The sequence below is a fragment of the Prionailurus viverrinus genome, chromosome C2 (assembly GCF_022837055.1).
Source record: "Prionailurus viverrinus isolate Anna chromosome C2, UM_Priviv_1.0, whole genome shotgun sequence".
Taxonomy (NCBI): Eukaryota; Metazoa; Chordata; class Mammalia; order Carnivora; family Felidae; genus Prionailurus; species Prionailurus viverrinus.
In genome coordinates, this window is record NC_062569.1 from 114,125,348 (window position 1) to 114,149,474 (window position 24,127).

Here is a 24,127-nt window from a genome sequence, read left to right on the forward strand (position 1 = left end):
TTATCTTTGTCAGTATTATCTTTTATGCAATATGGTAGTCCTTAGGGAGCATTAATTGCTAGCTATCTTTTAGCTATTTAAGGGCAATCTTGGAACAATTACCATGTGTTTATGGGAATGAGGCATTCATTTATTTATTGCCTTTCTCCTAAAAATCTCATAGCACTCGAGTCAAGAAGATAAGAGTATAAATATGCCCACTTATCTTTATGGGAATTACCCCTTTCTCTATCTCTACATCCACCTCAGCAACAGCCCAGCACCCTTATATGGGCTCACTTTTACAAGTTCAAACTGTAATGATGATTGCCATTCAAAAGCATATTGCATCTGTCCTTTCTCAACTATCTTTTCCTCCCTTTCCTTCCCCCCACTTCTTTCTTTTTTCTTGAAGTGGAACAAGGACCCTGACTTAGGAAGCATACAAATCTGGCTTTGTAGAGGTCACTGGTCCCATTTTTAGACAAGATTATTAGACATATGAAACAATCACCGCATTGGGGAGTATTTCAAATGGGCAGACACGTGCCACAGACTATCTCACTAAACCTATTCAGTTGATTTAGGATAAATAAATCTTACTACTTCATAGAGCTATATAAATCTTTTTCCTTTTCATTACTTTTATCCATATCTATATCTATATCTATATCTATATCTATATCTAGCATATAAAATATATGGCAATATGTGACATAACAAAGTCATATAATGTGATTTACCAGAGGGAGAAAACAAAGATCTGATACTTTTCAACCTCTGAATTTATTGTTTGACACATTTCCGGATATTACAAGCAAAAATACACATAAGAAGACCTCAACATTATATTTAAATTATTATTTTAAATGCTTTGCAAAGATTCATGACCCAACTTCAAAAGTATATTTTTCCTTCCAGAGAGATATAAGATAGAAGGAGGACTTGAAAAGTTCATGCCAAATTAACGCCAAGGAAGTCAGACAATATAAACAATAATTAACATATTGTTTCTACTCTCTCTTTCTATCTCTTTTAGATTATAGTCTTTACTAGCTATTATGGCATAGCTGGGTCTTTACAAATTTTACATTTTATTTATTTATTTTTTTAAATTTTTTTTTCAATGTTTTTTATTTATTTTTGGGACAGAGAGAGACAGAGCATGAACGGGGGAGGGGCAGAGAGAGAGGGAGACACAGAATCGGAAACAGGCTCCAGGCTCTGAGCCATCAGCCCAGAGCCTGACGCGGGGCTCGAACTCATGGACCACGAGATCATGACCTGGCTGAAGTCGGACGCTTAACCGACTGCGCCACCCAGGCGCCCCACAAATGTTACATTTTAGAAGTAATTTACTTTACTAACCTAAATATTTTCTCTATTTTAAAAAGTGGTATTATTTTATTCATATTGTCATTTATTTAATGTCACTTAATTCAGATAAGATGAAGATAATTAAAGTATAAAACTGATTCATTCACTATGATATAGAAAAAGGAAAAAAAAATCAACCCAACACACACACACACACACACACACACACACACACACACACCCCATGGGTTTTAGAGGTCTTTTTGACTCAGCCTGAATACCAGCCATGCTACTTGCCATACTACTGGATTAGTGGTTTTTCTGCAGGTTAATTAACCTGTCTGAGTTTCAGCGGACAATGATACTCATAGTAGCTGCTGTGAAAATGAAATGGTCAACTGTATGTGTAAAATGTCTGGCACATAGCACCAATAATGGCTATCGTTTAATGTGGCTTATTATGACACATACTATGCTAAATGCTTTATATATTAACAAATTTAATCCTTACAGTATTACTATAGAGTAGGAGTTATTTTGGTCTTATTTTTACAGATGTGGAAGTAAAGGAGAGAGATGGTAAATAATTTACCTAAAGCTGTATAACTCTTAAGTGGCGGGAGTTTTCAAAACTTAGTGGCTTAAACATTTGTCTTCTCTCATGATTTTATGGGTTGGCTGGATTGAGGTAGGTGGTTCCTTTGCTCTAGAAGATGTCAACTGCAGCTGTAGCCATCTGGCTTTGGTGGTGGTGGTAGTGGGGAGAGGTGGCAATGTCTGAGATGGTTTATCACAAGCCTGGCATTCAGTGCGGACTGTCTGCGGGCAGCTCAGATAGACCTGTCGACTGGACATTCTACTTTTCCTCCTCTTTGCAATACTGCTCGAAGCTTCACCATAGGGACTGGTTTTGCTCAGTGTTGGAGGCTGGGTTACAGGAAGCAGTGTTGTAAGAGGACAAGCTCCAAAGTGCAAACGTGTAAGATGCTTCCGCACAGACACATGGACAAGTCCAGAACCAATGGAGAGAGCAACACAAGGACATAAATACCGGAAGGCCCCATTAAGGTCACTAAAGTAACAGACCAGTGCAACAGCTGTCTTCAAAAGTACACTTTTGGGTCTTCCAGACTGTCAAGGTTAACTGTTATCTTCTGTTCCTCTTGGGCAGCATGTTGGTCAATGCCTTATGAGAGGGACTTAGGAGTTTCATACACATACTCAGTTGTATGCTTTTAGTAAGCTTTTATACTTGCCTGTTTTCAAATATGATGTGAAGTTTTAATTTTATATAAGTGGTTTAATAGAAATATCCGTTTTATGAAAAAATGCTTCTCAAAGATTTAAATTATTTTTTTTTGTTTTTTTTAAAATGCCATTTGCTATTGGGTTTTATAAGTTATAATTTTTAGTGAATAAGGAGAAATGAGTTAAGGTTTATTTCCTGTCATTATTCAAATAAAAGTGTTTATATAGCAATCTATTTTTTAGAGTATAAGATTAATTTTATATTAAGAAATATTAAGAAAGTTCAAAGGGATGGCTTTGAGCTCACTATTTCTGTAAAAACAGGATTTTTTCCCCTCAAATTTTTAATTCTTTTTTCCATTTTATATAAATTAAAGTAATTTAGTTCTAATGGCGTTTATGTAGATGGGTTCCATATAAAAATGTTTGTTTAGAAGTTCTACTTCAGATAAAGCGTCCATATTTGTATATGAAATTTATTTCCAAGCAGAAGTGTTTTACCTTAATGACCTAAAATATTTTAACTGTTTCTTCTATTAATATTGAAATTTTAACAGCTTTAGAAGAAGTAAACAGCTTATAGAGGTTAGAAAAATATGTAGCCCTTTACTTTTGATTCATTACTTCAAGTTAAATTAGCAAATGATTTACAGGTAATAAATACCATTTCAAAGTTGTTTGGCGACAAGTGCAAACTCTGATAATGTCATAGCCTAATATCAAGATTCTGAGGGGTTCAGAAGATGATATCTGAACTACATTATCTGCTTTTTTAAAATTTTTAATATTTTTATTTATTTTTGACAGAGAGAGAGAGAGAGAGAGAGGAGACAGTGAAAGGGCAGAGAGAGGGAGAAACAGAATCTGAAGCAGGCTCCACGCTCTTAGCCATCAGGGGACCCAAACTCATGACCGGTGACATCATGACCTGAGCTGAAGTCAGATACTTAACCGACTGAGCCACCCAGGCGCCCCCTGAACTAGATTATCCTCTTAATGGCTGTGGTATTGCTAGTGAGGTTTTCGTTTGTTTGTTAATTTTAAGGAACTAAGATAGAGATATACAAAAGAAGTAATGAAGAGAATCAGTACTTACTTTTTGTGACAACACCTTCCAGTCGAATGATATTTGGGTGGTCAAACTGACCCATGATACTAGCTTCTCTTAGAAAATCTCTTCTTTGTCGATCCATGTGGCCACCTTTCAGAGTTTTGATGGCAACGGGGATCTCTCTTTTCCCTGGTGTCTTCAATCGCCCACTACAGACTTCTCCAAATTCTCCTTAAAATATGAACAAAAGTAGTTGTTTAAGCAGAATACTTACATTCCAGAAGAACTGAGTTGTCATACGGTACTGTGGTTTTTTTTTTGTTTGTTTGTTTTAACATAATGACTGTCAACTGTGTCATTTCCACATGGAGATTTCTTTCTTAAAAATTAAACTTATAATGATGATGTGCTTGATCAGCATCATTTATAATGAATAATGGAATATACTTTCATATGCTAAGGCACAGGAACTGCCATTGATAGATCTCCCTGATCTGCAGAGAAATTATGACTAGCAGAATGGGTGATGCTAATGTAATTCTATAGAAAAGCAATCACTGTATAACATTTCCTGTTCCTGTTCTCAATACTGAAATATGGGCCAAATGTCTGCTCTATTCAGGGAATCTATCAGGCATGTGTAGCTGACCTTATCCTGCAGACCATATATCTGAGCTTCACTACCACCACAAATCAATGCTAGGGTCAACTGGTACATGAACATATTGAAATGACTACACTTAACTCAACTATAATAGGTGATTATACAGGCTAAATTACAAGTCACATGGTTGGAATACAAACATAGTAAGATAATTTATGGCTCAGCAATGGCTTCATTGGGAAGTAATGAATAGTAGGCAAATATTTATCACAAATTTAATATCCATATTTAATATGGATATTAAATATACATATTTAATATGTATACATATACATATATGTATACGTATACATATACATATACGTATACATATACATATACGTATACATATACATATACGTATACATATATATGTATACATATACACATATCCAGTGCTACAGTGCTGTGAGTTCAAAGAAGTGTAAGACTTGGTCTCTGTTCTTAGGAGCTTATAGTCTAGCAGAAGAGTTTAGCTGAACAAATATAACACTCAAGAACATAAGAATCAATCTCTGCAAATGGTGTATTAGCTAACTAAGAACAGTGGCAGCTAGAAGGCTTCCTGGAGCAGGTGAAACTTTTGCTGATGTTGAGCGATAGGTACGATTTGGATATTCAAGAAAAGCAGTAACGTTCCAGGCAGGGGTGCACAGAGGGAGCCAGAAAAATGAAGACAATGTTTCAAAGGTCAGAAGCCAAGGGTGGCAAGTGAGGTTATCATGGGAAAGAAGTTTGGAAGTTTTCTTAGTGCAATGCAATAAATTCAATAAAACTTGAAATTCCAGACTTAACTTTTCTGAGGCCAATTACCTACATTTGCTTAAGAGCATGATGCTTGATCACCAATTTATTAATCTATCAAGTAAAGATAATAATAAAATCTTCCATAATTCTATAATGTCCCTTCCTCATCAGGATACTGGGAAGATCAAAAGTGATGATATATATAAAAGTGCTTATCAACTGTAAAGTGCTGTTCATGTACTTTAAGTTATATGAATCTTTGGAATGGTGAAAGAAATGAAAATTAAAGTATCTTCAGTTAGTTTATTAGCTAGCAGTTCTGGCTAATAGTTCAATGTAATGTAAATTTAAGTGTAGAGAACCAAATTAAAAATTTGAAGTACCATAGATTTCAATGATCCTTATTTGGTCCAAAGAAGAACGAATTCATTATAATCAACTAAATATTGACTATACATGAATATTAACCACCTTTTGCTATAAATGCTAAGATATTTTTTAAGTGAAAAAAAAACACTAGGAAGGAAATAAGCCAAAATATTGCTTCTAAATTATGTGTAAACATGTCTATTAGAAATAGCAGTCTAACAAGAGAGTTTACTCTATTTACGTTAAACCAACAAACAAGCAAATAGAAAACTTAGACTAGAGTGGGGTCCCCAAGTTCAGTGCATATGATATTAGAGTTTTATAAATCTTGTTTAATTTGACATCAAAACAAGAAAAGTCTGTTTTTACTTAATGATACTCTCAACCTGTTGGAGGTTAAATGTTTCATGTTGACAGGAAAAGGAGGCTGTAGTTTTTCAGTTTTGTAATTACAAAAAAAAATTTTTAAAGATTTTCTCTCAGACATTAAAAAATGGCAATTGGTAGAGATGTTTGACATTTTACTATTGAAGCTCTGAACCTTGAGAGAAAAGGTATGTACCTATGTCTAAATTAATGTCTTATACATCCAGGCCTACTAAGGTACTTCAAATTCCTTCTTGGACCACTGTGGTTTGTTATAATAAATATCAACAATAAAACAGATATTTCTTTTTTTTATTTTGCCTTAATAAGTTTGCTAGTGAAAATAGAAGCTCACCAATATTTTAAAACTCCTTACCTGTCTTGAGCCCATAATGCAAGTGATTTTCTGTTAGCATTTCATAGTAATCCAAATAAACTTTTGAATGTAGTGAAATAAATAGAAAACACTGGTGTTACTTGATCAAGACAGGCAGAGTGGTAATTTTCTTTGTTTTTTTTCTGTTCTCTGAGATTTATGTATCCTATTATCACCAGGTAGGTGTTTTCTTCATGTCAAACTTTGTACCATCAAGCTGTTATCACACTTATTTCAGTGACACTAAATATGGTTGCCTCAATTAAAGATCTGAGACTCCTAGTGCATTCTTCAGGCAAAGCCCAAAAATTTCAGTCAGGAAATGTATTAAAACCCTTATCTGTGGAAGGCCTGAATGTATAAGACATATCAGAGAGGAAAAAATAATCTAAATCAAATGCATAGTTTAAGATATTGCCAAAGGCTGTTCCATTATATTATTGTCCTTGTAGCAAGAGTTGAGGCCCTGTACATAACCATCAGTAAGATAAATTATTCTTCACTATGATGTGTGAACATTTTTATATACTGGTTAGTGCATCATTAACTCATTGACTACAGGAATATGGTGCTAACTATAGTTTTTTTTTTTTTCTTTTCCAATCATTGTCGCCATCATTATTACACAGGTAGCACTTATACATTGCTTACCATGAACCAGATCTAAAAACTAAATATATATTTTGATCTTGACAACAAACATTTGTGGTGGGTACCATTATTATCCCCACTTTGCAGATGAAGAAGCTGAGATACATGGGCTAAATAACCTGCCTATCGTGACACAACTAGAAAGTGGTAAAACTGTAATTTGAACTCAGGAAGTCTGGCTCCAGGGTCTGTGCTTATAACCACGATTTAGTGGTGTCTGGGATGTTTATTATTATTAATATTTTGTTATTATATTATAATAACAATTAGTATTGGATTTTCCATATAAAGTCTACATAACCAAATTAAAACTGTGAGAGAATGGTGGAGGTGGTGAGGGACCATCCATTTGGGGGACTGTCACCTCACAATCTCTTGGAAGATTTCCAAAATTTTCTCTTCCATGTCCTGAGACTCTGGTTTCCCCTACCTCCAACCCCTTGAGAGTCAATGAAGCCAAGAGCCATATTCCTGATGGCTTTTTAGAACATATCTCTCAGGTATAATGAGGTATTTCTTTCCTTACACTTGCTATTTCCCTCTGATAGGAATGTTCTCCACAAAGTGTCCTCTTTCCTCCCTTGTCCATCTTCCTCAGTCCTCTACGGGGATGGTTTCTCATAAGCAGTAAAGGCCAAGATTTGAGGTCCCTCCTTCAGAAACCTTGCTCTGATAAATCCATCTAATTTAATCTCCACTACTATCAGTCCCTTTTAAATGAGAAAGAAAAAATTAGCAGCTCAACAATCAGAAGCTGTCCTCAGTCTCACAGCTGGGCTATGTAACTCTCCTATTACACACTATACCAGCCTTGACAAGGTTACTCTGAGATCATGACAAAATGAGACAGAGCAAGGTCACTGTGTACTTTGCCTAAGCACAGACAAAGGCAAGGCCACATGGCAAAATACTAAATATGCCCTCCTCTCTTGGCTAGAATGAATAATGGCTCTTTCTTCACCAACTCTATCCTTATCCTTGTTCTTGTCTCCCCTCTGTGGAGATAAGATTCGTTAAGATATTGTGGTGTAAGTCCTAAAATTAAAGCCCAATATTATGTGCTGTTTTAATATCTGGGGGAAACTGGGAAGGCCTCAAACAGCCTTCCCACAGGCTCTCCTTCCCACTCGGCTCCCATATATATGGTTCTCTAGCCAAATATCCCTCTTTACCAAATGGCTCATATATAGTTCTTCCTTATCCCCATGTAGCAGGTTTCACTTTCCTGTTAGTCTGTGGAATGATTCAAACAAGCCAATCACATCCTCCTAAGGGAAACAGAGGGTGCCTTATCCTCTTGGTACTACAAAGCCTGTCTCTTACAGCCTCCCTGGTTGTTTGGTAGGTTCCCAAGTGCAACCTCCAGGTGGCCCTGTGTAGTGTGTGGTGTCCTCTTCCTCCCTGGGCTGTGAGTACATGTAATTGATAAATATCTACCAACCTCACCTGCCTAACAGAGGGTGTTGTGTTTTTGGCATCCCATGACTCTAGGGTAAGAATCCCTACCTCATCAACAGGGTGAAGCACTGTTCCTCAAAAAATTAAAAAAAACATAGAAATACCATGTGACCCAGTAATTCCACTACTGGGTATTTACCCAAAGAAAATGAAAACAGGATACTGAAGATACATCTACACTCCCATGTTCATTGCAGCATTATTTATGATAGCCAAGATAAGGAAGCAACCTAAGTGTCCATCAATTGGCAAATGGATAAAGAAGATGTATATATACAACAGAGTATTACTCAGCCAATAAAAAGAATGAGACTTTGCCATTTGCAACAACATGGTTGGACCTAGAGGGCATTATGCTAAGTGAAGTAAGTCAAACACCATATTATTTCACTTACGTGTGGAATCTAAAAAACAAAATGAACAAATAAAGAAAAAAGCAGAAACAGACCTATAAATATGGAGAACAAACTGGTGATCACCAAAGGGGAGAGGGTAGGGGGATAGGCAAAAAGGGGTGAAGGGGAGTGGGAAGTTCAGGCTTCCAGTTATGGGATGAAAAAGTCACAGGGATGAAAGGTGCAGCATAGGGAATATAGTCCATGGTATTATAATAGTGTTTTATGGTGACAGGTGGTAGTTACACTTGTGATGAATATAGCATAACACATAGCACTGCTGAGTCACTATGTTGTACACTTGAAACTAATGTAACATTGTGTGTCAACTACATGTGTATCAATAAAAATAAATAGAATAAAAAATACTTAATACAAAACACACACACACACACACACACTCAATTATAGAATCATTGCTGCTTTCTGGCAGCATCTAATCTAATCTGCTTCCTTAGATTGCCTAAATCACCCAATGAAAGCCCAAATCCTGTAGTAGGTTTCATTTAAATTTCCCTTACTGACACATACTACAGTCCCACATGTTGTGTGTTTTTCCCTTGCTAAAACGAACAATAAACCCAACTTTTTAAACTATAGTGTGTTCCTGGGATCTTTGGCTTTGAAAGTATTAGCATAATATATTTACTGTATACCATTTCTGATTATCTGAAATTTCTGTGAAATTCATGTTTAACTATTTTACACATTTGGTAGGTATTTCTCCATTTAAAAATCTCTCCTTGATCATGTCCACTATAATGTAAGCCATGAAGGCATGGACCTTAACATCTCTATTTTCTATTGTATCCACAGTGCCTAGTACATAATAAACAACTCTTTAATATTTGTTGAATGAATGAAATGAATAAATCAAGGGGAAAAAGCCTCAAGACCCAGAGTTGGGATATCTTAGAGGACAGGGATTTTCCAATATGATAACATTTTTTTAATTGCATAGTATCCTTTGTTTTCTTCTCATTGTGTACAGTTAAGAGAGGCCTCAGTATCTTCTGCATTAAGTTTTTTTTTAATCTAATCATGCACAATCCACTTTCCTTCCTGTATGTGAAGGTAACAGGAAGAATATTTTTAAGTGTCATAGAGAGAAAGTGTTAAAAAAGAAGCGGCATAAAGGAAAAACATATAACCAATTTTTAATTTAGTTCTAGAGGGATATCTTAGTCTCTTGAGGTCTTAAGATAAATTCCATTATTATTAATGTTATTAGAAGGGTCACCTACCCAATTGTATTCAAGAACTTATGACTATTCTGTTGGATTTCTCCACAATACATAGCACACCTTCTACACATGAAAGAGAGTAACATTTTTAAAGAAAATTTATAATTTCACACCAGTTGAAATGATATTTGATATTGAATGCTTCTGATTCACTGTCACAGAAAGATTCAACATGATGCAAGATTTCTCATGTTTAACCAGACTTGTCAATAGGAAGAGTTAAGACATGAGAAAGGACAGGTTCTTAGAAAATGGGTCCTCTGTTTCCACCTTCACCACTCATTTGTTTTGTGGTATTAGAGGAAGTCAAATTACTTTTTTCTTTTTAGTATCACTGATGCGGGAGGTGGGGTTGAGGAGGGGTTGTGGGGTTGAGGGGGGGTTAAATACCTACCACCTAGCTACTTTTTGAGAGATAAAGATTAATGTGTAAATACTTGCCAAGCTTTTTCGGTCCTAAAAAGTTTCCATGTAACCAGTAAATCTTTTAAAATTATCCTGATACCACAGAAGATATGTTATATATGCTATTCTAAGTGTCCTTCGTGACCAGGCTTTTAAAGTCTAGGTCAGGAAACATTTTGTATAAGATCTGTGAAGGAGTTTTTTAACTTCCTCATCAAACAATGGGTAGGGACTTTTTCAGTGAATGAATTAAGTAACACATTATCCCATATCGTCCATTTTTTTCCCCACACCACATTCCAAATATTAGATAGCCTCTTTTTTATTTCTGGGCAAGTTTTTTTTGTTTTATTTTTGTTTTTGTTTTTTAAAGACATAATTCCTCTCAATTTTTGTGATTGGAATGCAGCAAGAGGACACAAGGCAGTAATTCAGAACATTAAGAAATGGCAGTTAAGTCTGATAGCAATGTGCATGTTAATCATTCCAGTTGCCTGGAAAGTTGACTCATGATTTCAGTGGATTCATCTCCCTTTCTTCCTTCCCCCAATATTTGGAGGGCTACATTGTATTTTAATGCTTGGTGCACTACAGTGTTTCTTTACACTAACTTCCTAGTTGACGTGCCCTTTTGTTCATAATCAGTCTCCAATTTCATATCCCAGTCAGTTGTCAGGAGTGGCCAGACTCTATGATCATAGGCATGCCTGCAGCAACGCTTCTTAACGCACTTTTAAGATAGTATTTGATGTTTATGCATGCACACAGCAAATACATCTATTGCTGTCAAAGCTCTGTATTTGATAAAAATTTGTCTTTGTTTATATACTTGAGGCAAAAGCGGCCTTTGCTTTTCAATAAAATTCTGCCTTTCCTATTAGGCCACATGGGAGGGAGTTAAGAGGCGGGCAACAACCTGACAAGAAAATATTATGTGATTGATTCATTAATAATAACTTGAAGCTGTTTTTTCTATAAACATACCTTCAAAAGGCTGAGCTCACTGCTCCTTGATTTATCCTTCTCCATACCCTGGACCGACAATTATTCTAATGCTAGTACCTCTTGGTTTCAACTATTAACTCAGATTTCTCCTTACTAACTTTAAACATCCTAAAGGCAGAGACTATAATCTTATTGACCTTTCTATCTTAGTACCCTGCAAGACTCCTGACATCAAATAGGCACTCAGTAACTTGCTGAATGAATGAATCTGCCATAAGCTTGAGATTTCTGTGTGTACCTCCAAGGAGGGGTTGAGGATTTAACTGTATGATTCAGGCACATGAGTACTTACTATTAATTAAATTAATTAATTGAGCTATAGCTGACACACGATGTGACATCAGTCTCAGGTGTACAACAGTGATTTGACAAGTCTACCCATTGTGTTGTGATCACCACAAGTGTAGCTCCTACCATCTGTCACCACACAATACTATTACAATACCATTCGCTGACTATACACTCCATGCTGTGCCCTTCATCCTTGTGACTTACTCCTTCCATAACTGGAAGCCTGTACCTCCCACTTTTTGTTCTTTTCTGCTAATACATGCTCCCAAATGCAACTCTGTCCTCAAGGAGATTAAAATTGTCTCTATTTCTGACATCACAAGTCCAGTATATAACTTACATATCGAATACTCTTATTCACAACATTTTGACTTTTCAAACTCACTGATCCCTTTACTCCCAGAACACCTTTTAAATCTAACGTATTAGCCTCTACCAAAGGGTCTCTCACACCACTTCCTTCCTTGCCTGAAGGGATATGGAAAGAGTTTCTCTTTAGACTAAATGATTTGCATTTCAAAACTCTGCATGATGATCAAAATTGATTCTCCATTTTGCCATTCCAAGAATGATGTTAGAAATAAAATCTAATTAAAAAGTCTCTGTGACCCACAGAAAGTTACTCAATGTCTTCAAGTTTCGGTTTCCTTATAAAACATTGACTATCTGCCTTGCAGAGTTATGGGAAGTAAAGATAACTAGTACTGCCTCTAGCAGTTCCTACTATTATCATCAAATACTTCCACTTGCCCTTCAGCCACCCGCCTCCCCTCTGCGAATGAAACCCAGGACCAACTTGCCAGTCCCTACTCCCACAATCAGGTTGCTGAGCACTCTGCACTGGATAACAGTGTTACTAGAAACAAATGGTTCTTTACTCAACTGTATTCTCCTTTCAGTATACATACTATCTATCGCAGGGTGATACCTTTCACCATCACCAACTACTGCCTCTTGGCTGTGAAGTTCCAAATCTAAACTTGTAACACAGACTCTCTCTTGAACTTCAGACTTGTATAACCCAGGGGCCATCTTATCATCTCCTATATTAGATTGCTTGGGCTGCTATAAAAAAGTACCATACCCAGAGTGGCTTAAACAACAGCAGTTTATTGTCTCATAGTTCTCATAGTTCTGAGAACTGGGAAGTCCAAGATCATGGTGCCAGCTGGTTTAATTCCTGGTTGCAGCTCTCTTTCTGGCTTGCAGAAAGCCATCTTTGCTTTGTGTCTTCACATGGCCATTCCTTGAGAAAGCCAAACAGAGAGCTATCTCTCTTCTCTTCCTTTAAAGCCACCAGTCCTATCAAATTAGGACTCCATCCTGAGGACCTCATTTATCCTTAATTGAAACTAGAAGACCTATTTTCAAATACAGACACATTAGGGCTTAGGGTTTCAACATATGACTTTTGGGAGGACACAATCCAATCAACAGCTTGGCTTAAAACCCATTTTCCTATCTTCATCTCTTATTTCATTTAGTAGCCATAGTTGGTTGAATAACCAACTCTGGCTCCCCAGAGATATCTACTTACTAATCCATGAACATATGGATCTGTGAACATATTACCTTATATAGAAAAAGGGGCTCTGAAGATGTGTTAAATTAAAGATCTTGGGATGTGATTATTCTGAGTGATCCAGGTGGGGCCAAGGTAATCACAGGGGTATTTAGAAGAGGGAGGCATGAGGGACAGTCAGAGAAGGAGATGGGATGAAGGAAACAGAGGTAATACTGTCAGAGAGATATTTGAAGATGCTATGGTGCTGGCTTTGAAGATGGAAAAGGGGACACAAGCAAGGGAATACAGGTGACCTTTATAAGCTGGAAGTCAAGGAAACAGATAAGTTCCCAGAATGAGTCAGTACTGACAATACCCTGACTTTAACTCAGTGATACTGATTTCGGATTTCTGACTGAAAAATAAGGTGTGTGTTTTTTCAGCCCCTATTTGTGATAACATATGGACGGCTCTTAGCACAAGGCTTGGCACAGAATGAGTTCTTAAATATTAGCTTGTATTTAAGCTGGACAATATCCTCCTTTTAAGTATAATTTCTTATTCCTCTCCAATGCATCCTTTTACACTCTTCTATTACTGTCACTTCTCTCAAACTCTCACAGGGGTTTTGTCTTCATTTCAATCTCCAGTATGTATCATAGCAAACACCGTGGGTAACAACCATTCACCGAATGCATGTGTGATTCAACAGACATCCTTCCAATAGACTCCTTCATCAGTACTTTATTCTCTATGTTAAAACAGAGTCTTATTTGAGAGAGCAGCCATGAGAGAATACAATTTACCCCAGTTTGTGTGAATTCTTGCATTAGCACAAATAAGACATTTTGGAATTCAGTCAGGTAATAAAAATGATCAGTATTCACAGTGGAAGGGTTGTGTTTAGACAAGCATGACTAAGAGAAGCTAGTGGATTGTCAACTGTAATGGTCAAAATGTTTTCATAAGTGAGGAAAAAGTATTTTTCCAAATATTCATAAATAATTATTTTGACTAAAACATCCAATAAGTGTCCCAAATTATTATTAAAAATAGTATTATACAAGTTTTGTAATAGCAAGAAAAGCATAGCTTTAATATACTAAATGTTTATAAATAAAAATTATAATATTAGATCATTTTATCTTAAAGAAAATATGCATAATCACACCTTGTAAATTAAACCATGATTCAGAACTCTAGACATTTTAACATGATTTTATTTACTCTCAAGGGATAATAACAGGCAGATGTTCTAATAAAACAATAAACATTTAGAAAGTTTGCTTTGTGTTAAATTGCTATCTTAACTAATGTAAACCCAATTTGAGGTACATTTTAGTCAATCACTTTTGTTTTTCAGAAGACATTCATCAAACTTGATCTTTTCCAAAAGTTTATACTTCATTATTTTACTTATTCAAAAGATAGAGTTTACCACGTCCTAGACTACAATACGTACCATTATTATATGTACAACCTAGAAAGTAAATGTTGCTGCTAATTAAGCTATGGATGCTATCAATTATAAGAAGCAACAAAATTCAATGATACTAAAATGAGAAAATTTACTTGATCAAAAACATGAAAGAAGAGAAGAAATCCAGAGGCCAAATAACTGGAATGCAATCTCATTTTGGTGCATATCCTCCTGACCTATTTCCTACACATAAAGTTTAAATTATTCTTTTCATAAAGTTGCAGGCATAATATATAGTATTTTTCTGTATACACTTGAGACTCTTATATTTGCTTACTACTATAGTACAGGTGATGCTTGATTAATGTGGGGCTTAGGGGTGCTGGCCTCAGGCAGTCAAAATATGCATATTACTTCTGACTCCCCACAACTTAACTACTGATGGCCTACTATTGATGGAAAGCCTTACCAACAGCATAATCATTGATTAGCACATATTTTGTATGCTGTATGTATTATATACTGTGTGTTTACAATGAAGCATGCTAGAGAATATACAATGTTATTAATAAAATGTGTCAAACTGAGTACTGTACTGAGTACTGTACTATAAAAAAATGGTTTTTAAGTACACTTGTGCAGTTCAAACTATGCTGTCCAAGGCCCAACTATACATGTAGTTTCCATGCTATTAAATGTAACTTATATTAACAAATCCCTTTTTAAAGAGCTTATATTCATCATCAAATTTGTTAATTGTATTGCTTATATCCTCTAGCCTCACTGATTTTTTTTTCTTGTTGATTTAACAATTATTAAGGGAAGTGTATTAAAAACTCATACTCCTTTGGCAGATATTTTTTTCTCAATTTCTGATTGTATTACTACTGTAAATTTTTGCTTTCTTTGTTTGGAATATGCTTGTATACATCTCATTCTTGACAGATATTAAAAAGTTAAAATCCAAAACTGTTATCGCTATTACTGAATGTCACCTTAGAAAATATGAAAATATTGCTTACATAGTATTAGAACAGGTAAAACTTTAGCTTCAATCTAGCCATTTTAAAACTAGGAAAAACCACTATTTTAAAATATAAAATAGTAAAATGAGTAAAAGTACTCATTGCTTCCTACTAGGTGAAAATAATAATAGCTAAGTAGGCACAAGGCACAATTTTAAGTATTTTATATAAAATAACTTACATATTACAAAACTAATTATGAAATTAAAGAAAAATTTAAAAGTACTAGGCCCTTCAAACTTGCTTAAATGAGCCACTGATAATAATAGAATTAGATATCCATACATTCTGGAATCCTAGTGAGAGACAAACACACTCTTCTCCATGACGTCCACAAGGCCCACTCTCATTGCTGGGGTAGTTATTGCTCTCATCCAGTATGATAACCCTGTTGTCCTTAAGAATATAAATAGTACACAGAATGTAGACCTAAAAACTTTTTACCATCTGGCATTCTTCAAACATGTTTCTTAAGCAGATCCTTAAATTTTTTGAAAAAATATTTATTTTTGAGATAGAGAGAGACAGAGTACAAGATGGGGAGGGGAAGAGAGAGAGGAAGACACAGAATCCAAAGCAGGCTCCAGGCTCTGAGCTGTCAGCACAGAGCCTGACGTGGGGCTGGACTTGTGCAACAGCGAGATCAGGACCTGAGCCGAAGGCAGACACTTAAATGACTGAGCCACCCAGGTGCCCCAGATCCTTAGATTTTTAATCTATTTAAAATCAATACTTTTGGTATGGTATCTGCAAGTCCAAATTCCAGACTATTTTATTTTCAATATATCCAAATTAGTCATGAATGTCAGTAACCACCCAAGATTAGATGGCACCTGTCACGTCTGAGAAGAAATATAATTTACTAATTGAACCCTGAAAGAGCATCTGCTAAAGAAACATAAACAACATCTAGTTTTATTTATTAGATTAAAAGCTCAAGAAATGGCTGACAACTGCAATATTACCATGTTTCAAGTATTTTCTAAGTTTAACCACATAGTATTGGAAGAGTTATTATTTAAAGCATTACATTTAGGGAAATGGAAGATAGAAGTAAAGAGAAATACATTTGTAATACTGTGAATGTATATCCTAAACTCTTTGAAGTTGATTCATACAGTAGAATTTTCAGAAACTTTAAAAAAGCATTTTGTGAAGGCATATAAGACTGCAAGCAGAACAAAGAAATATGCCAAATATTTCTGTTGTTGTTTATTTTTCTTTGCTCTTTTTTTAAATAATGGGAGGTCAAATGATTGCTTTGGATTTCGTTGCAGAGAAAATCGTGAATGTGACAGTATTCATGTTCATGTTAGTGAAAAAAATGTCACAGATGCTATGTTTCCTTCTGATTATAAAAGAACAACAATCAGGAAAAAAAACAACAAAAGAGAAAAATATATTGCATTTAGTCTGAATACATAAAGAAATTTTTATTTGACATATTATAAAACTTGTATTTCCATACAGTAGCTGCTATCTTGAAATAAAAACAGGTCAGCCTATTTCTTAATAGATCACTTGCTTTTTATTAATCATAAGGAAGCACAGCATGTTCTTCCAGTAAAATATTTTGAATGGTATAAATTGATTGATTTTTAATGTTAAATGTTTAAATTTGGGAAGCTACATAGGAAGCAATTCTAGTAGTCTCACTTCATGTGAAAAATGACACTGTTTAAGAGTTAAAAAGAAGGGAGAAAGTCAGAAATCAATATATTAGAAATAAATACATTTATTTTTAAGGTATTTCAGTGCTTATCTCATTTTGTAGACCATTGAAAATATAGTAGACTTGGTCTCTGGTTAAAGATAGTAGTGTACTATATGCTTAACCCCTTTCCCTCTATGAGGCCTCTCTAATAACAGAAAAGAAAAACCCTAAGTATAAACCCTTGTGTACAAAGGATAAAACGTGAGACTCTAGTGGATAGGAGTTGCAGCAAATTTTTAAAAATAGAAAGTGATTGAAAAGTAGGAGTATTAATGGGTATAGTATGTCATAGAAAGGGAGAGGGAGACAAGAGGTTGCTTTGTTGAGAAGAGAAAATTTCATGTTGGAAACACAGATGGACTGCTGGCTTAGATGCACTCATTATGGGAAAGGGCAGGAGTGAGATGTAGGGACCCAAAAAACAGTAAGGGTATAGCTTTAAAGTTTAATACGGAAAAGTTAACCACTAACTACCATAAAATATCAAAAGATTCTTTTATAGAAAAAAAAAGAATATTCCCAAGCAAAATAAAAACCACATACTGGCATTTGAGTATCTCCAATAAAACAACCCCCTAACCACCCAAAATGACACCTACTGTAGACACATTTACATTCTTACACAGAACCACCAATCAGTAACTATTTGTGAATATGAATGGAAAGCCAAGGATTACTGGTCATGTGAGAAGAGTATAGTATGAAAGAGAGGCAAAAAATAATAAAACAGAAACAAGAAAACTAAAAGAAGCAATGATGATGTGTTATAATATGTTTAATCTATCAAGAAAGATCTAGACGTGAAAAGAAATAATAAAAAAAATAGAGAAGTATCTGGAAATTCAATGCTAAAAAAATACCCAATAGAAATCTTGGGAGATAGAATTATGTAGATATAGTTAAAGATGTCTGCTAGAACCTAGAGCAAATCTACCTACAAAGGACAAAGCAAACACCAAATATATGAATGTAATGCTTAAAATGGTAAAAACTCAATCCATGGGTTCCACAAATGACTAACAGACTAACAGAGCTCAGATGAGAAAAAATGCATGAAGGGTGGTAAGAGATACAGAGTTCAGCTATGGAATGAATAAGTCATGGGGATAAAAGGTAAAGCATAGGGAATATAGTTAATGGTATTATAATAGCACTGTATACTGACAGATGGTAGTTACTTGTGATGAATATATAGAGAGTTGTTGAATCACTATGTTTATACCTGAAATTAATGTAACATTGTGTGTTGCCTATAATAATAAAAAAGAAATTTTGATGGAAATCTTTCTAAATGTAATTCCCACTTTCCTGCCCTCTCAAAGGAGAAATGGAACATAATTTATCCTAGAAAAAAAAAGGGGGGGGGGGAGAAAGAATACTAAAAGTTTCCAAAAGCTAGCCTCTCTGGACTGAAAGAGCCTGCATGTGTATGGCACATGCATATGTCATTCCAAGGTAGAAGCCTCCAGGCATGGAACTGGTCAGCAGCTGTGTTGTCAGCTAAAAGACGGTAGAGCAGTACCTTTAAAATTCAGAGGGAAAGATAATTTTTAACTTACATTTCTGTCCAGACTAATTATTCACTGTGTTTAATTGAAAAGGCATTTTCAGATATAAAAGAATCTGGAAAATGTAATTCCTCTGCAAACTCCACTGTTAATTAGGAAGCCAATGGCAAAGTGAAGATAGTAAATCAAGAAAGAGATAAGAGATACATCATGGGATACAGGAAATAATGGATCCAACTTAGTTAAGTGACCAGAAGAAAGAATGAGACCCATGCATCAGTCCAAATGGAAGCAGGAGAGCAGGCTTTACAGGAATGTAGTTAGTTATGTGTCAGAATCTGGACATACTGAATGACGCTCAAGTCTCTAGCAATCTAGAGCAGGGGTTGGCAAACTTTTTCTGCCAAAGGCCAGATAATAAATATCTTAGGCTTGTGGATAATTCTGACTCTTTTGCAACTACTTAATTCTGCAGGTTGTAGCACCAGAGCAGCTATAGTGTGTCCCAGTAAAACAGGCAAGCTGGCCTGTGACCCATAGTTTGCTGAGTCCCAGTCTAGGGAAGCTCACCCATGGATTTCCAGCAGCATTACCAACAGGATATAGAAGAACAAACCGACTTTGGAGAAAGTGGTATCATTTAAAAGGACCTACACAATTCAGCAGTCAGGTTAAGAAAGGCTAAACCTTTTTCTCTTCCCAGCTTAGCAAAAAATAATATCTGATGACCAGGAGCTCTCACATGAGGAATCTTAGCAGAAAGGACCAAAACAATTATAACATTAGTATAGCACTTTGAAATTAAGTTGTTTTCATATTTTCACTTTGATTATAGGCAAAAAACTATAAGCATAAAAATTAAGTACCTACATTGGTTGGAACAATATATAAAGACTTAAAGACAATATTTAAAGGTGGAAAGGTAACATCAGTGACAAAGGTAACAACCAAACTGAGAGGAGAGGTGGGTGTTATAAGGAAGCTAAATCTTTATCTGTGATAATAAGAAGTCAATAGATAACATCTAATGTCAAAATAAATATGGACATAACCATCAGAATTAACAACAATCCATTAATAAGTATTGCCATGATGCATACAACGTGGAGCTAGAGGAGAGTGAAGGGAAGGGGTGGTGTGCTTGTGCTTTCGTTACAAGCCCTTCTATTTTCTTTAATTTTTCAGATATGTGAGAGTCACTTGGTTTTAAAAATTAAAATTGATGACTAGAGTGCTGTTAAACTTCATGGAATAAAGTAAAAGTTGTCACTGTTCCCTGGTACTATGGACATTTGTTCCACCAATCGGCAAGTGAATCGTAATAGACCAATACATGAAATGTAAAAACAACAACCATACTTACTCTTTTTCATATTTAATATCTAAAAAATAAAAGTTAATTCTCCTCCCTCACCTCTTCATTTTTCTATCCTTAGCCAGGTATTAGCTTCTTCAATAACGGGGCCCACGACCCAACAGGGAGCTGAGCAACGCCTTCTGGACTTTGCTTACAACTTTGTCAAGCAAGACATTCTGCCTACTCTTGGGAAGAACTCAATTTTCACTTCTCTCTCAGTGACATGGTCATGAGTATTTAAAAAAATGGGCATTGTATGTTAAGGATTTGCTTCCCACAGGACAGAGTTCTACACTGCAATTAATCTATTTATTACTTCCCAGTTATTTCCTATCTTCATAAGAGGTATAGATCATGGGGGTAAAGAAATGTTATTTACTATAGCAAGAGCATAGTGACTTTCACCTTTTTGTAGAAGTCACCATCACAACATCTGAACACAGTGTACATACTTAAAACTGAAAACTCTAAAATAGAGGATTCTGATCATATTCACAAACAAAAGACAAAACAACATCAAAAGAGCCCAGAGTGACATTCTTGGCTTGAAGATTACTAGATTCTTCTACATATATTTCAACATGTCAAATCTTCTGAATATCCTTGTGTTCTTTATCTTAGTCATTCTGGTCAGACTTGTTCTGTGTGCCTTGCTCTCATGAATCCCTGCATCCTTACTGGTTTCTCTGCTGCCAATCACTGCTAGTTGAATTCATCCTCCTCAAGACATCTGAGTGATCATTTTAATTGTAAATCTGATTGCATAATTCTAACATTCTCCACTTGCTTTCCAGTCTCTACAGGATGAAGTCATCTCTTAGGTCAGCCTATCTTGATCCATCAATTTAGCTTCTATGCCTTTTCTCTGAGAGGCTGATACATCCTTATCATAGCTCCATCACAATACTTAACCCTGGGAATGCACAAGGTGAATTACTGTCTCATCCCCTCATTCCAATCCTACACTAGGCTATAACCCTTTTAAGGATAAAAGTCATTTAATGGATGAATAAATACTTTCATCATTTTTGTATATTATAAATTCTGTATCCATTCATTAAGGTAATGTAGCACCTACAACATGCCAAATATTGTTTAAAGGGCTAAAGGGTATAGCAGTGATTAAGAGAGACAGAAGAAGACAGATGATAAGAAAAGACAAAACAAAAATAGGGCACTTGGTGATAATTGCTGTAGAGAAAAAGCAGGGTGATGGGGAAAGAGTGTGGGAGGAAGGTTGCTATTCTATAATCATCCCTACAGGTTTATTTGAGAAAGTAACATTGTCCCAGAAGTTGGAGGAACTGAGGAAAGAGCCATGGTGTCACTGGAGCTCGTGCTCTTGAGTCAAATGGAGCATCAGGTACAAAGGTCTTGAGATGGGAGTGCATGAGCCACATTTGAAGATGAGCAAGGAATTCACTGATTCCAAAGAGCAGTGAGTGACGGGGATGTTGTGGGAGATGAAGTTAAAGAGGTAGCTAGTAGGTGAACAGGCTTCTACTCTGAATGAGTCAAGAAATGATTGGAAAGTTGTGAACAGAAAGTGACACAATCTGATTTAATTTGAATGCATGTATATATTCCGTGCTATATGTGCAGAACAGAGCACAGAGAGACACAGGTGGGAGGAAGGAGGCCAGGAGAGATGATCGTGGGTTGGGGCAAGGTTGTAGCTGTAAAATGATTGGCTCTGGGACATATTCTGAAGGCAAGCTGACAGGGTTAGCTTAAGGACTGATATAGCATATAAAAACATGTGAACTGTTCTCCAAATGAAGGAAATTTGTGATGTCACCCCAAGAATAACCTCATGATAATAGTTAATATCCACATTAATACTGGTCCTGGTATGGTAGTGGTTTTCAGTGGATCAATGCACTTAGAGTTAGCTAGTGGTGGCAGAGACAATTTATGCTATCACTACAAATAACTGAAACAGATAGTAAGTGTTACTATACACAGTCCTCGTATCATGGAGTTGAGAAGTGACTATTGATAGACAGATTGACAGATGGCTGGGTCGAAAGCAAAGAAAACAGCCGAATTCACCTAAGAGAGGTGGAGATTGTGTTAATGAATGGTGGTTTAAGGAATGGCAATTTCATAAGCGACAGAAGATGCTATCCTTATGGAAAAAGTGTAGATTCAAATATAAAAGGTTATTTGTAATACAGTTATGGTTGATAAGAGCATGGGCTCTGAACTCAGACTACTCTGGAGTTGAATTTGGCATTATTAAGTAGCTGGTTCACTGTGACCAAGTAATTTAATTTCCCTAAGGCCTTAGTCTCCCTGTCTATAAAATGGACATATGTGACTCTTGTGGTTCTCAGCACTGTAAGGACTCAAAGAGATGATAATACATGTAAAACTTGCTTCAATCATGTAAACATTTAGTAACTCTTGCCTACTGTTAATATTGAAGACAGACTACCTTTCCTGATAGGATGAAGTAAGGGAGAGAACCATAGGAAAGATTCTGGCAGGAACAGAATACCAAAGGTTTCCCTTTAAAGAAAGAATTACATTAGAAAACATGGAAAGCCCATGTGCTTCAAATGATAAACAATCTTAATATACATTATATACCATCTCATCCTGTGAGTTCATTTACTCCACCATGAAAGTAATAAATAAGAAGCTATAAAATATCATATATATCTGCCTTGTTGCTGTGTCTTTCCATCTTTCAAAAAGTCAACAAATTGTTATTTGGACTTAGTTGTGAAAAGAGACATTTGAAATGTAAGGGCTGGAAACTTGGGAAAACTGACCATTTTTTAAAGTTTATTTACTTATTTTAGGAGATAGAGAGAGAGAGAGGGAGAGAGAGAGAAAGAGAGAGAGAGAGAGAGAGAGAGAGAGAGAGAGAGAGAGAGAAAACAAGCAGGTGAGAGGCAGAGAGAAAGAGAGACAGAATCCCAAACAGGGTCCACACCATCAGTGCAGAGCCCACTGTAGGGCTCAAACTCATGAGATCATGACCTGAGCTGACATCAAAAGTCATATGCTTAACCGACTGAGCCACCGAGGTGCTCAGCACAGATTCTGTGTCTTCCTCTTTCTCTGCCCCTACTCCACTTGTGCTCTGTCTCTCAAAAATAAATAAATGTTAAAAAAAGATAAAAAAGAAAAAGAAAAGTGTGGACAACTCAGACTGGAAAAGAAAGATTTATGAGGGTCACATGCTGTCTTCATTTGAAGGGTCATGGAGTAGTGTAGGATTGGGGTTACTTTGTGTAAGTTCAGTTTTGCAGAACAAGTACCAGTATGCAGTATTGTAAGATTATATACAGTGTTATAAGGAAGCACACTTTTACTTGCATAGATTGTCAATATATTAGAACTGTTCCCCAGGGAGTGGGTTGCCTGGTGAGGCACTGAACATTTTCATTGGCCATGTTTTAATAAAGGTTGGATGGTCAGTTAGAATCAACTTAATCTCATTTGCTTCTCACAACAGTCATGATGTACATAGCAAAGGCATTTCATTTTTACTGTTTGCCCAATAAAAGCAAAAATTCCTCTTTTCTTTAAACATTTTAAACTTTATATGTAATTAAAGATAGAATGTCACCAAACCAAAAAAGTCCATTACAATTAACATCCAAGAAACAGGGCTAGAGTTATATTTGTGTCAAGAAAAAGGAGAAGCCTAGGCTTTGAAGAGAAATTATATATAGTAAAGAGCCCATGACATCAAACTAAAATCTCTTGAAATTGTCCCAAATTCCTCTTTACAATCTCCATATCTCTACTTCAACCACTTATCTCCTTCCCCATATACATTGCCTTTTCCTCACCTTGATATTTCTTATCTTTCAAATGCCATCTTCCTAATGCAATCTAATCGTTGAGTCTGGAATGATCTCTAGACTCATGGAATTTCAATAGTGACTTACATGTATGTTTTGTTAACTTATGATGCTCCTTTCTACCTTGTCCTTTCTAACTCCTTTCTACTTCTCCATTCTGCCTTTCTTTAAAAATTTTTTATTTATTTATTTTTTTTTTATTTTTGAGAGAGAGAGAGAGGGAGAGCGCACTCAAG

The 24,127-nt window shown here is 35.7% G+C and overlaps 1 protein-coding gene across 2 annotated transcripts in view; it reads right to left on the reverse strand.

The window, feature by feature from the left end:
- EPHA6 (EPH receptor A6) overlaps positions 1-24,127 on the reverse strand; it is an 880,333-nt gene that overhangs the window by 197,251 nt on the left and 658,955 nt on the right. For both annotated transcript variants that reach the window (XM_047875260.1, XM_047875259.1), the window contains one exon: positions 3,641-3,826. In XM_047875260.1, the coding sequence (XP_047731216.1) occupies positions 3,641-3,826 (186 nt within the window). The remainder of the gene's footprint in view (positions 1-3,640; positions 3,827-24,127) is intronic.